Raw genomic sequence first — 14253 nt, forward strand, 5'->3', positions numbered from 1 at the left:
AGCCCCCAGCGGCCCGCCCACATCCTGGAATTGGGAGGATATACCCATCTTGGGGCTTCCCAGGTGGCGCTAGTGGTAAAGAACCCGCCTGCCAATGCAGAAGATATGAGACATGGGTTTGATCCCCGAGTTGGGAAGATCCCCTGGAGGAGAGAACGGCAACCCACTCCAGTGTTCTTTCCTGGAGAATCCCCATGGACAGAGGAGCCTGGCGGGCTATAGTCCATAGGGCCGCACAGAGTCAGACTTGACTGAAGCGACCTAGCACGCATGCATGCACCCATCTCCTCAGGGTGAAGCGCTGTTCAGCTGAAAGAGGTCCAGTGTCGTCACAGTGCTGGGGGCACGGTGGAGTCAGCTGCAGCCCCGTTTAGTCTCTAGTTTACAGAAGAGCATGGCCTTGGGGCTGGACACGCCAAATTCAGACTCTGCCCCTTGGCCAGTCCATGTAGCTGGTCATTTCCCTTCTGAGAGCCTTAGCAGCTCGTGTGAAAACAGTGATGTCAGTTATTTTCATCATGTTTGCAGAGTTATTGTAAAGTTGTGAGCACTGGTGATATAATACATGAAGAGTTGTTTGTGTGTGTGTGTGTGTGTGTGTGTGTGTGTGTGTGTAGGGAATATATTTATATAAATATATAGAGAAAAAGCCAGAGAGAAATCAAGCAAACCTGTAGCCGGCCCTGCTCACCTTTTTTACCCTCCTCATCTTTTCTTTCTTCACTCTTTTCTCTCTGGTCTCTTCTCTCCTTCTACTTCAAGTGATCCTTCAAGAAGCCAAAGTAGGAGAAGAAAAATCACCAGGAGAAGGAAAAGTGATCTAGACTGACAACCTGCTGCCTTTTGATGACTACAGTCAAGGAGGGGTTGGCTCCAAGGAGCAGAAGCCGCTGTGATGAAAGTGGGCCTGTTACAGAAAGAACTATTCAGTGACACTTGTTAAAGATCTTATTCTGGACCACTGTGATAGGCCCAGGGACCACCGCAGTGGAATCTTTTCAGTAGGGGAGAGAGGTCAGGTTCAGCTCCAAATACAGCATGGCCAAATGGGAGCACAGCCATGGGGCCAAGTGGGAGCACACCCACGGAACCAAGTGGGCGTCAGTGGGCGGAAAATTAACCAACGGGAAACGAGGTGAGAGGAATCCTGGCTAAACTGACCCAACAGGGTTCTTGCTGAAGACAAAGCCAAGGTGATCAGACATCGCCTGGGGGGTGAGGAACCTGATCAGATATCAAGGGTGATCAGATATCGAGAATGGGGATTCTAGTTCAACTAACTCAGCTGGTTTCTTGTTAAAACTAGATGTTACAAGGAAGTGCACAGATGAGCCTAGAAAAAGGTACAGGAGCCTGACTACTGTTTGGTCAAGCAGAGAATCTTTGTCAGGCCCCATTCAGGTAGATTTGAGGACTATCTGTTGAGAGGTGGCAGCTTTCCTGGGGAGGTCTCTGTCCCTCACCCTGAGGCTGGGGACGTCGGTGAGTTCTTTGGGCTAAAGAGAAGTCCCTGTGAGGGAGAAAAGGAGCCTCCTCCTCAGCCCTGCCTTCCTCCCATCAGAAGTTTGCTTCACAGAGACCATGAACATCTGAAAAAGGGGAGCATGGCTGGAAGAAACCAGTGAGGGCAGCTGAAGAGATGGGAGGAGGGAGCTGAGGGCACTGTGTGTAGGAGGGGTGTTAACAGGCATTGCTGCTGCCCCCTCAGTCCTGTGTGGAGACAGACCCTGGAGCAAATCTTCCCACTTCAACATAGCTGAAGAGGAGCCAGAGCTGCAGGGACTGTTGGAAAAGGCCTGCAGGCTACAGCAGCTGCTGCAGCTCAGAGACAATGGTAAGAAGGTGAGGAAGTGTCTCATGGCTGGATACTGCGCTGGACAAGGGTTGGAACACTGATGGCTAGAAGCTTTGTTCCAAAGCATATTTGCAATCTCCACAATATACAAACAGTTCATGCAGCTCAAAAAAAAAAAATAAAAATAAAAATAAAAAAATGGGTAGAAGATCTAAATAAACATTTTTTCAAAGAAGACATACAGATGGCCAAGAGGCACATGAAAAGATGCTCGACATCACTAATTAATTATTAGAGAAATGCAAATCAAAACTACAATAAGGTACCACCTCACACCAGTCTGAATGGCCACCAGCAAAAAATCCACAAACAGTGCTAGAGAGGGTACAGAAAAAAGAGAACCCTCTTACATTGTTGGAGGGAATGTAAATTGATACAGTCACTTTGGAGAATAGTATGGAGGTTCCTTAAAAAACTAAAAATAGAACTACTATATAATCCAGCAATCCTACTCTTGGACATATACACAGAGAAAACCATTATTCCAAAAAATACATGTACCCCAATGTTCATTGCAGCAGTATATACAATAGCCAGGACATGGAAGCAACCTAGATGTCCATCGACAGATGAACAGATAAAGAAGACGCAGTCCATATATACAGTGGACTCAGCTTTGTGCCATTTGCAGAGGATGGGCCTAGAAACTGTCATACATAGTGAGATGAGTCAGAGAAACAAACATCACATATTAACACATGTGGAATCTAGAAAAATGGTACTGATGAACCTATTTGCAGAGCAAAAATAGAGACACAGATGTAGAGAAAGCATGTAAAGACACCAAGGGGGAAGTGGGGGTGGGATACCTTGGGAGGCTGGGACTGATATATATACACTACTATATATAGCAGATAACCTGCGAGAACTTACCGTATAGCACAGGGCTTCCCTGGTGGCCCAGTGGTAAAGAACCCTCCTGCCAATGCAGGAGACGTGGGACCGATCCCTGGCTGGGGAAGATTCCCTGAGGAAGGAAATGGCAACCCACTCCAGTGTTCTTGCCTGGGAAATCCCATGGACCGAGGAGCCTGGCAGGCTATAGTCCATGGGGTCGCAAGAGTTGGACACGACTTAGTGACTAAACAACAACAACTGTGTAGCACAGGGAAAAGAAAAAAAAGGTACCAGAAAAGTATATCTGTGGTAACTTTCAGTATTTGTGCCCACATAGGGCTCATTTGTAATTTGGATTATTTTTCATTGATTTTATTGATGTCTTGTGGCTTTTGTTTTCTTCATATCACCATAGCAACAGATTTCCAGGTTTCTATAGCACCTTCACAGTTGAAGTCTTAATGTGACCTCTGCTCCCTCCCCCTCTCTTCCTCCCCTCCCTCTTTCTCTCCCTCTCTCCATCCAACCCCACCTCTTTTCTTTCCTTCCTTCCTTCTTTCTTTTCTCCTATATTAGTGAGTTGTTGCTACTGTCAGGCCCTGTTCTTGATGCTGGGGATACAATGGTGAATAAGAAAGTCTCTCTTGGAACTGATTTTCCAATGGCAGTTGATATAAAATAACATATAAAAACATAAAAGCATAACTTAATGCCAGAAAGAGGTAAGTGCGTGAAAAACAAGATGGAAGGCAATAAAACGAGAGGTGGCATTTTAAATTAGGTGTTAAGGAAATAACTCTGTGAAGAAGAACTCAATGACATTTGAGAAGAAAAATGAATAATAAAGATTTATAAACTACATACAAAGTTGGAGGGCTAGCAGAAAGGCAAGGGAGAGTGGATGTCCTAGGCAGTAGGAGCACCAAAAGCTCTGAATGGAAACAAACTTGGCATGTTTATGAAATTAGACAATCAAGGTGGGAGAAGCCCAGAAAGCAAGGGAGAGAGTTCGGGGTTAGGTAGGAGAGGCAGTTAGGATCATTTTATAATCTGCTATGATGGCCAGGGTTAAGGGTTGTAGATTGTTGGTGCAGTGAGGAAACACTGAAGCAGTGTCTGCTGGGTGGACAGTGGGTCAGAGGGGAGCCAGAGAAGAAGCAGAGAGATGTACTGAAGGATGGTGGGAATATAACAGAGGTGGAGCAGAATAAACGGATTCTAACGAGTGCAGAGATTGAGCTAACACAGTTTGCTTGTAATTTGAATATGGATCTGCTGAGGAAGGGAGCATTGAGGATTCCCAGGTTTTGGCTTAGGTAACTGGGTCCATGATGATGCCATTTACTGAGATGAGAGAGACGAGATAGAAACAAGTTTGACAAGAATTCAAGACTGCTGGTTTCTAGTCTGGTTTGTAAGGAACTTGCAAATTGCCACTTCATCCAAACAACAAGTAAAACACGGAACAGACTGAAAAGTCAATAGATCCATCAGAGAAGCTAGGTCACAGGGCCAAGCACCGCCCCTAGAATTGGAGAGACCGATAAGCCAATACAGAGAATCACAACTTTCTGGAGCCAAAACCTGCAGGAACCAGTGCCAGGGAATGAAGATCTCAACTGTAATTAATAAATTACTGGAGGGTCAGTGTGCATAAAGAGCTTGAAATTCCAGGGGGACCGAGTCATAGGCAACTCCCACAATTTTATGCGTTTTACCTCCAGTAACTTGGCCATTTTTCACAGTAAATATTGAAGAAAAATTCCCTCTTGCTTCCAGAAGGGGCAGCCTGCTGGAAAAGGAACCATTTTGAACTATGCCAGAACATTCTCCCCTTAAGAAGACTTGCCCTCAAGAGAAATTGTTTCACCAGGGTCTAAACTATTGGAGTTTGTCTTTCGGAGCCCAGCCAACCTGGGGGAAGGAAGTATCCAGCTCCAGCCCAACCTCACCATCTTTTGCCACCTAAGGGGCGGCTAGGGGAGGACTGAGAAGGACTTGCAAATTTCACAGTCCAGAGGCGAGGCCCATGAGAAGACGGACACGAATCACAGGTCTGTGGGACACGCCCTCTCCCCACACCTCACCATCACACCACTACAGGCAGGCCTGCTTACCATGCTTCCTTTTACCAAGTACATCAGGTCTTTAGCAGACAAAAAGTGAGGGTTTGTTGCCATTGTGCACGCACATGTTCTTTGTGCCAACTCTTTGTGACCCCATGGACTGTAGCCCACCAGACTCCTCTGTCTATGGGATTTTCCAGAGGAGAATACTGGGGTGGGTTGTCATTTCCTCCTTCAGGGGATCTTCCCAACCCAGGGATTGAACTCGTGTCTCCTGTGTTTCCTACATTGCAGGTGGATTCTTTACCCCTGGGCCATTGGGGAAGCCCCTGTTGCCAGTAGACCTGACTTTCAAGAAATGTTAAAAAAGAAAGTTCTTCAGAAAGAAGGAAAATGATGCCAGTCTAAAACTTAGATCTATAGTATAAAATACAAAGAGCACCAAAAAAAGAAATAGTGAAGTTAAATAAAAAGTTTTATTTGTCCTATTCTTAATTGACCTCACAATAACAGTTTCTTCAAAATAATGAGAATAATAATTTATTCAACTATATATTCTTATGTTTGTATAAATATTTAGACCACAAAGAAGTCTGAGCACTAAAGAATTGATGTTTTTGAACTGTGGTGCTAAAGAAGACTCTTTGGAGTCCCTTGGACTATCAAACCAGTCCATCCTAAAGAAAATCAAGCCTGAATATTCATTGGAAGGGCTGCTCCTGAAGCTGAAGTTTCAATACTTTGACCATTTGATGCAAAGAGCCCGACTCATTGGAAAAGACCCTGATGCTGGAAAAGACTGAAGGCAGGAGGAGAAGAGGGTGGCAGAGGATGAGATGGTTGGATAGCATCACCAACTCAATGGACACAAATTTGAGGAAACTCTGAGAGACAGTGAAGGACAGAGGACCCTGGCATGCTGGAGTTCATGTGGTCTCAGAGTCGGACACAACTTAGTAACTGAACAACAGTATGTATATATAATTCATATGTTTATGTATAATTGCAATAAATGACAGCAATGATACAGGGAATGAGAAGAAAGAGGAAGGATTCTTCTGCAAACAGGTACTTGTATTACCCATGAAGCAGTGCAGATCCCAAGGGCTGGGAATGCTGATCCTCCACACAGTTGGAAATCTGCATGTAACTCTAGAGTCTGCGCTTCATATAGACACAGATCAGGATCCATGGATTCAACCACTGTGGATCATACAGAACTATAGGATTTATTGAAAAAAAAATTCGCATATAAATGGACCCATGCAGTTCAAACCCGTGTTGTTCAAAGGCCAACTGAACAGTTTTATTTGAAGGTAGACATAGAGTGCTGCAGTCCATTGGGTCACAAAGAGTTGGACACAACTGAGCAACTTATAAGATTAGTTATAAACACATATTGCAAACTCTGGGAAAACCACGAATTTTTTTTAAAGAAATATAACTTATATGCTAAAAAAAGGGAAGAAATGGAATAACATGAAATGTTCATTTAAAACCATAAAAAGCAGAAAAAGAGAAGACAAACATAGGGACAAAGAACAAGGGCAACAAACAGAAACCTGTAATAGATTAGGTAGATATTAACCAACTACACCAATAATCACTTTAAGTATCAGTGATCAAACAATGAAGGAGACAGGAGACACAGGTTCAGTCCCTGGGTCAGGACGATCCCTTGGAGAAGGAAATAGCAACCCATTCCGGTGTTCCTGCCTTGAGAATCCCACGGACAGAGAAGCCTGGCAGACCACAGTCCATGGGATCACAGAGTCCGACATGACTGAGCACATATGCATGCACAAAGCCACATACAAAGACACATGTAGTGTAAAAGCAAATGGAGAGAGAAAGACTTACCACGCTAATACTAATCAAGGAAAGCCAGAGTAGTGGTTTTAATGTCAAACACACAGATCTCAGAGCAAAGGGGGTTAGCAGATATAAAGAGGAGCATTCCATAATGACAATAGGGTCAATTCTCCAAGAAGACATAATAGTCTTTAGTGTGTATCTGCCCAAGAGTAGAGTGTAAAAGTTCACTAGGCAAAACCAGATATAACTGCCCGAGGAGAAACAGACGAATCTGCTATTATAGTTGCAGACTTCAACACCCCTCTGTCAGAAATAGACAGACTCAGCGGGCAGAAAATCAGCAAGAACACAGTTTAACTCAATAGCATATCAATCAACTAGACGTAATTGACATCTGTAGACTGCTTCATCCAAGAGCAGCAGAATAAATATTCTTCTCAAGCTCACAGGAAACATTTGTCAAGATAGATCATGTTCTGGGCCATAAAACACATCTTAACAGGATGAAAAGAACAGAAATCATATGTTTGCTCTTAGATCATGACAGAATTAAACTAGAAATCAATAAGAGAAAGGTAGGTAAAAAACCCTCAAATACTTAGAAATTAAACAGTGCACTTCTAAATAACACATGGGTCCAAGATGAAATCTCAAGGGAAATTTTTAAAATATTTTGAACTGAAAAAACATGATTTACCAAAATTTGTGGGATACAGCAATAGCAATTGTCATGGTTAATGTCATATGTCAGGCTGACTGGGTTAAGGGATGCCCAGATAGCTGGTTAAACACCAGTTCTGGATGTGTCTGCGAGGGTGTCTCTGGGGTAGATCAGCATTTGAACTCGTGAACTGAGTAACGCAGATGGACCTCCCCAAAGTGGGTGAGCAGCATCCAACCTACGGAGGGCCTGAACAGCACAAAAGCGCAGAAGAAGGGCGACCCCATCTTCTCCTGCCCTCAGGTGTGGGAGCTTCTGGCTCTGAGCCCTACTGGCTTAGACTAGGGCTTTACTCATGGCCGCTTGGTTCTCAGGGCTTCGGACTTAGACCGAATTATACCACCAGCTTTCCTGGTTCTTTAGCTTGCAGGTAGCAGACTGTCGGACTTCTTGGTCTCCACAATCACGTGAGCCAATTTCTATAACAAATCTCTCTAAAAATATATGTTCTGTTTTCCTGGAGAACCCTGACTAGTACATCAGTGCTTGGAAGAAAATTTGTAGCATTGAATGCATAAGTCAGAAAAGAAAAAAGTCTGAAATCAGTCATCTAAGCCACCCTAACCAGCTCGAAAAAGAAGAGCAAATTAAATCCAAAGTAAGGAAAGAAATACTAAAAGAATCATAAATACATTACATTGAAAACAGGAAATCAACAAAACCAAAAGCTGGTTCTTTGAGAAAAAAATTTTTTTTGTCAAATCTATAAGCTTCTAGCCAGGCTAGCTAAGAAAAGAAGAGAGAAGACACAACTTACTAATATCAGAAATGAAACAGGGGACATGACTACTATCACATGGACAGTAAAAGGATAATACATATTATGAACAGCTCTAGGCCCACAAATCTGATAACCTTGATGAAATGGACCAATGCCTTGAAAGACACACTTTGCCAAAACTCACACAAGAAAAAACAGATAATCTGAGTTGGCCTATATCTAGTAAAGAAATTGAATCAATAATTAAATACCTTTCAAAACGGTTCCCTGATGAATTCTGCTAAACATTTAAGGAAGATATTGTATCAATTTTCTACAATCTTTTCCAAGAGACGGAAGCAGACAGAGTACTTCTCAACTCAGGGAATTTCCCTAATACCAAAGCCAGACAAAGATATTAGAAGAAAATAAGACTACAGATCAGTATCTCTCATGAACATAGATGCAAAAAATTGCCAAGAAAATATTAGCACCAACAATGTCTATGAAGAATTATAAAACTATACCATGATTTAGTGGGATTTATCCCAGATATTCCTCCAGTACTCTTGCCTGGAGAATTTCATGGACAGGGGAGAGTGGTGGGCTACGGTCCATGGGATCAGAAAGAGTCGGGCACGAGCACACAGCACATCCCAGATAGTCAAGGCTGGTTCAACACTGAAAAATCAATTACTGTACAGTCATCCCTCAGCATCCATCAGATATTGATCCTAGGACCTCCACTGGCACAAAAACCCTTGGTTGCTCAAATCCCATAGTCAACCCTCTGTATCCACGGGTTCACATCTGTGGAGTTCATTAATCACACATGGTTGTATTAAGTTTTCAATCTGCCTCAAATGCAGAACCCACAGATATCAAGGGCCAACTACATATTTATTGAAAAAAATCCGTGTACAAGTGGACCCATGCAATTTGAACCCATGTTGTTCAGGGGTCAACTGCAATCTATTACATCAACAGGCTAATGAAGAAAAATCACATAATCATATCAACAGATATAGGAAAAACATTTGACAAAACCCAACATCCATTTCTGATAAAAACTCTGAGACTGAAAATAGGAACTTGCTCAACTTGATACAGAATATCTACAAAAATCCTACATTCAACATCATTCTTAATGGCAATAAAATGGAAGCTTTCTCCTTAAGATCAGGAACAAGGCAAGGCAGAGCCCGCTCACCATTCCTTTCCAACATCATACTGGAAGTCCTAGCTCATGCAGTAGGAGAAGAATGGGAAGGAAGAAATAACACTGTTTCCAAAGACCTCCTGGCACTGGGAAGTGATTGCAGCAAGGCTGCAGGCTACAAGGTTAAAACACAAAAATCAAATGCTTTCCTAAACACTAGCAATGAACGGTGGAAAATGAAATACATATATCTAACAAAATATGTATAAATTCTATAGGAGAAAAACTACAAAACTCTGATGAAAGAAGTCAAAGCAGAACTAAGTAAATGGAAAGATACTCCATCCTGTTGGGTGCTGTGCTGTGCTTAGTCACTCAGTTGTGTCAGACTCTTTGCGATCCCATGGACCACAGCCCACCAGGCCCCTCTGTCTACGGGGATTCTCTAGGCAAGAATACTAGAGTGGGTTGCCATGCCCTCCTCCAGGGGATCTACCCAACCCAGGGGTCGAACCCAGGTCTCCCACACTGCAGGCGGATTCTTTACCATCTGAGCCCACCAGGGAAGCCCAGTAGGAAGACTCAATATTATCAAGACGTCAGTTCTTCCCAGCATAATTCTACAAAGTCAGTGCATTTCCAATCAAAATCCCAGCAACTTACTTTGTGGATATGGACCAACTGATTCTAAAGTTTATAAAGAGAGGCAAAAGCCCAGAACAGCCAACACAATACTGAAGGAAAAGAACCAAGTCAGAGGACTGACACTAACTGATTTCAAGATATACTGTAAGGGTGCACTAATCGAGACAGTGTGATACTGTTAGCCAAAGTGGGATCCAGCTGCTCGTTGCTCAAAATCATTAAAGAATCCAGGTTGATGGAAAGGAAAGTTTGCATTATTTTGGATGCCAGCAATGCCAGGGGTTGGGGTGGGGGTCGGCGAGGGAGACGGAGTGGAGTGGAAGTGGACGTTTGTCAAAGGCCGACTCCCCCTGCTGACAATCAGGGAATAAGAGCTTTTATTCTTATTCCCTGGGAGAGGGCTACATGCAGAAACAACATAGTCAGTTCTGACAATCATCTTCAGATTGGTCATCAGTGGTCTGACCAGTGTCATCTTGGTTACTTTAAATACAGTTTATCTTCAGTTCCAGGGGCAGTGTGTTACCATTGCTTTGAGGCCAATTCTCGGAATTGTTGCAGCTTAAGTCACGGGTACAGTCTGGTCATCAGTAGTTAACTTCTTCTACCAGGTGGGAGTTTCAGTATCTATGAGACAACTCAAGGATATGGCTCAGAATATTATCTATAACCCTTGAGAAGGAACTAAAGGTCCTTGACTATGCTTAATGTGTACATTATTATTACTTGGTCTCATGTCACTTTTCCTTTGTTTCTGCATTTTCTCACTTCTCTGATGAAATCTATTCTTTGGCTAAAGGTTTCCCACAGACAAAAGGCAGGCTAAGGACACAGCAGGGCTAGGATCCTGCTCAGTTACACTGTTAGTGGAAGAACAGACAAATAGGACCACATGAATATAGGCACCTGATCTTTGAAAAGGAGTAAAGGCAATACAGTGGAGAAAAGACAGTCTTCAACAAATGGTACTGGATCAGCTAGATATCCACATGCAAAGAAATGAACTTAGATTCAGACTTTATACCTTCATAAAATTTAACTCAAAATGGATCACAGAACTAAATGTAAAATGCAAAATTATAAAATTCCTGGAATATAACATTTTTCTAGGAGAAAAAGCTGGCTTAAAACTCAACATTCAAAAACTAAGATCATGGCTTCCAATCCCATCACTTCATGGCAAATAGAAAGGGGAAAAGTTGAAGCAGTGACAGATTTTATTTTCTTGGGCTCCAGAATCACTGCAGATGTTGACTGCAGCCATGAAATTAAAAGATGCTTGCTACTTGGAAGGAAAGCTATGAAAAACCTAGACAGCATATTAAAAAGCAAAGATATCACTTTGCCGACAAAGGTTATAGTCAAGGCTATGGTTTTTCCAGTAGTCGTGTATGGATGTGAGAGTTGGACCATAAAGAAGGCTGGGACTTAAGAATTGATGTTTTTGAATTGTGGTGCTGGAGAAGACTCTTGAGAGTCCCTTGGACAGCAAGGAGATCCAACCAGTCCATCCTAAAGGAAATCTGTCCTGAATATTCACTGGAAGGACTGATGCTGAAGCTGAAACTCCAATACTTTGGCCCTATGATGTGAAGAGCCAACTCGTTGGAAAAGACCCTGATGCTGGGAAAGATTAAAGGCCAAAGGAGAAGGGGGTGACAGAGGATGAGATGGTTTGATAGCATCACTGACTCAACGAACATGTATCTGAGCAAACTCCAGGAGATAGCAAAGGACAGGGAAGCCTGGAGTGCTTCAGTCCATGGGGTCACGACTTAGCTACTAAACAACGGCAGGAGAAAATTTAGATGACTTTGTGTATGGTGATGGCTTTTAGATATAATACCAAAGGAAAAGAAGGAAAACAACTCTTAAAACTCAATCTGATTTAAAAATGGGCAAAGTTCTGAACAGACCTCATGGAAGATATACAGATAGCAAATAAGCATATGAAATGATGCACCACATCACATGTCATCAGGGAAGAGCAAATTAAAACAATGAGATACCATTGCACACAATAAAACTGACAACGCTGAACGCTAACGAGGCTATGAAGCAACAAGAACTCTCATTCATTGCTGGTGGGAATGAAAAATGGTACAGTCACTTGGGAAAACAGTTTGGTGGTTTCTTACAAAACTAAACATATTCTTACATACATGCCCTTAGTATTTATCCAAAGGAACTGAGAACTTATGTTCACACAAAAACCTGCACACAGATATTTATAGATGACTCACGGGTAACTGCCAAAACTTGAAAGCAACCAAGATGTCCTTCAGCAGGTAAGTGGACAAACACTGTCTGATACATTCAGACAACGGAATTTAGTGCTAAAATGAAATCAGCTATCAAGCCATGAAAAGACATGGAAGGGACCTAAACACATATTACTAAATAAAAGAAGCCAATGTGAAAAGACTATGCACTGTACAATTCCAACTTTATGAAATTCTAGAAAAGGCGCAACTATGGAGGCAGTTCAAAGATCAATGTTTGCCAGGGGTTGAAAGGAAGGCAAGATGAAAGGAGCACAGAGGATTTTTTAAGCAATAAAACTACCCCTATACTACAATGACAGGTACATGACATTATAGATGTGTCAAAACCCACAGGATATATAATCTAGGAGTGAACCCTAGGTAAACTATGATAACGATGTACCATTGTATGTCTACCAGTTGTAACAAAATTACAACTCTGGGTAGGGATGTTGATAATGGGGGAGGAGATGTATGTGTGGGGCCAAGAGGCATACGGGAAATTCCGGTACCTTTTGTTCAATATTGCTGTGAACCTAAAACTGCTTTTCTAAAAGTGTATTAAAAATTAATAAAGATATTCACTTCTGACTTAAAAAGAGACTAGATTCTGGCATGAGGTGGACTTCAGGTTCCATTTACAGAGAACTGAGGGTGAAGACACCGGGAAATAAGTTTCTTTTTCCTTCTATAAAGGTTTATTGCCAAACGGAGCAATTTTTCTCTTTTTTGGAGCACCCATAGCCTGAACTCTGACTTCTATAACAAGTTATATAACTTTCTTTGAAAAAAAAAAAAGGCCCTATTAGACTAGGGGTACAAAGGTAAATGGGGGAAAAAACTGCATTGAAAATCCCATCAGGTTTTGTCTAATGTTCTTGAAGGGCTTTAATTTGAACTTCAAGTATATTAGCATCCAGTCCACAAAAGATGATGGAAATAATCACAGTGAATTGGAGAGCCAGAGAACTGAGGGGAAACCAACCAAGGGTTTATGTGTTGCTTTTTCCTTTATGCAATGTTTTCCTGTCTTTAAAGAGGAGCAACTGTGGATTTTCTCTTGTAAAGTGATTTTGAATGTCTGGGTTTGGTTTTAGAAATAGTTTTGTAAGTCTTTGCAGTTTGAAATGATACTTCCTTCCTTAAAACCTTTCCAACACAACATGGGGTTTGAACACTCTCCATTGCTGGGGAGCAGAATTAGTTAGCATTCTTGCCCATCAATAAAAATGTTTTGGGATAGCACAAACCAAAAGGCTGTCTTTGGGGCTTCTCTGGCAGTTTAATGGTTAAGACTCAGACCTTCCAATGCAGGGGGCCTGGTTGGGGCAGTAAGATCCTGAATGCCATGTGGTGCCCACCCCCCAAAAAAAGAACCCCAAAAGGTTATCTTTTACAAAGGTCCAAGATATTTAACAGAATGAGAGGAAATTAACACAGTATCTTCTTGGAAACAAACTGGGCGCAGAAAGTATCATCTTTGACTTGTTTCTGAAACTATTATTCAATCTGAGGCCAACTATCATGGTTTAGGAGCAAATGGCCCTCTAATATGTCTCTTCTCTTCACTAGAAGTGTCAGACTATGGAGGCCAATTAGAAGTGAGACGTGAAGTCACTCAGTCATGTGCAGTTCCTTGCAATCCCATAGACTGCAGCCCACCAGGCTCCTCCGTCCATGGAATTTTCCAGGCAAGAGTCCTGGAGTGGGTTGCCATTTCCTTCTCCAGCGGAACTTCCCGACCTGGGGATCGAACCCAGGTCTCCCACATGGCAGGCAGACGCTTTACCCACTGAGCCACCAGGGAAGCTCAGAGGCCAATTAGCTCCTCCTTCAAATTCTCGGGTAAGAAGTCTCCTCGAGTGCAGTTTGAATTAGGGTCTTACCCACAGAGCAGTCAACTGTGGCAGGGGATACTGAGCACCATGTGCCCAAGGTCCTCCTTCTGCACACTTGTGGCTAACAAGCGGAGACAGACTGAACAAGCTACGTGATCTGCACGGCCCTGTGCAAAATGAAAAGGCAGCACTTCCTTGTTCAAAAATTAAGACTTTCAAGATGGCAACAGCAGAACATTAAACCAAGTGTGTGGCCCTTCTAAGTGTGGGGTCTTATGTGACTATACAGGTCTCATGCCCTGAAGCTGCTTCACCCGATGGACCTGGATGAACAGCCTCCAAAAGGAATTTCT

The 14253-nt window shown here is 42.6% G+C and overlaps 1 protein-coding gene and 1 non-coding gene across 7 annotated transcripts in view; one reads left to right on the top strand and one right to left on the bottom strand.

Annotated features, from left to right (window-relative positions):
- Window positions 1-14253, top strand: part of DSTYK (dual serine/threonine and tyrosine protein kinase) — a 76095-nt gene that overhangs the window by 60612 nt on the left and 1230 nt on the right. For 2 of the 6 annotated variants that reach the window (XM_043485123.1, XM_043485122.1), the window contains one exon: window positions 763-1951. The exons of 2 other annotated variants lie outside the window; for them this stretch is intronic. In XM_043485123.1, coding sequence (XP_043341058.1) covers window positions 763-829 — 67 coding nt within the window. In that variant the 3' untranslated portion in view covers window positions 830-1951. Of the gene's footprint in view, window positions 1-762; window positions 1952-14253 lie in introns of those variants that run through there. 2 more of the 6 variants (XR_006272547.1, XM_043485118.1) reach the window with 2 other exon arrangements.
- Window positions 13798-13869, bottom strand: TRNAG-GCC. Its single transcript has one exon. It is a non-coding gene; the product is annotated as a tRNA-Gly (tRNA).

The sequence above is a fragment of the Cervus canadensis genome, chromosome 13 (assembly GCF_019320065.1).
Source record: "Cervus canadensis isolate Bull #8, Minnesota chromosome 13, ASM1932006v1, whole genome shotgun sequence".
In the NCBI taxonomy this organism is placed as follows: domain Eukaryota; kingdom Metazoa; phylum Chordata; class Mammalia; order Artiodactyla; family Cervidae; genus Cervus; species Cervus canadensis.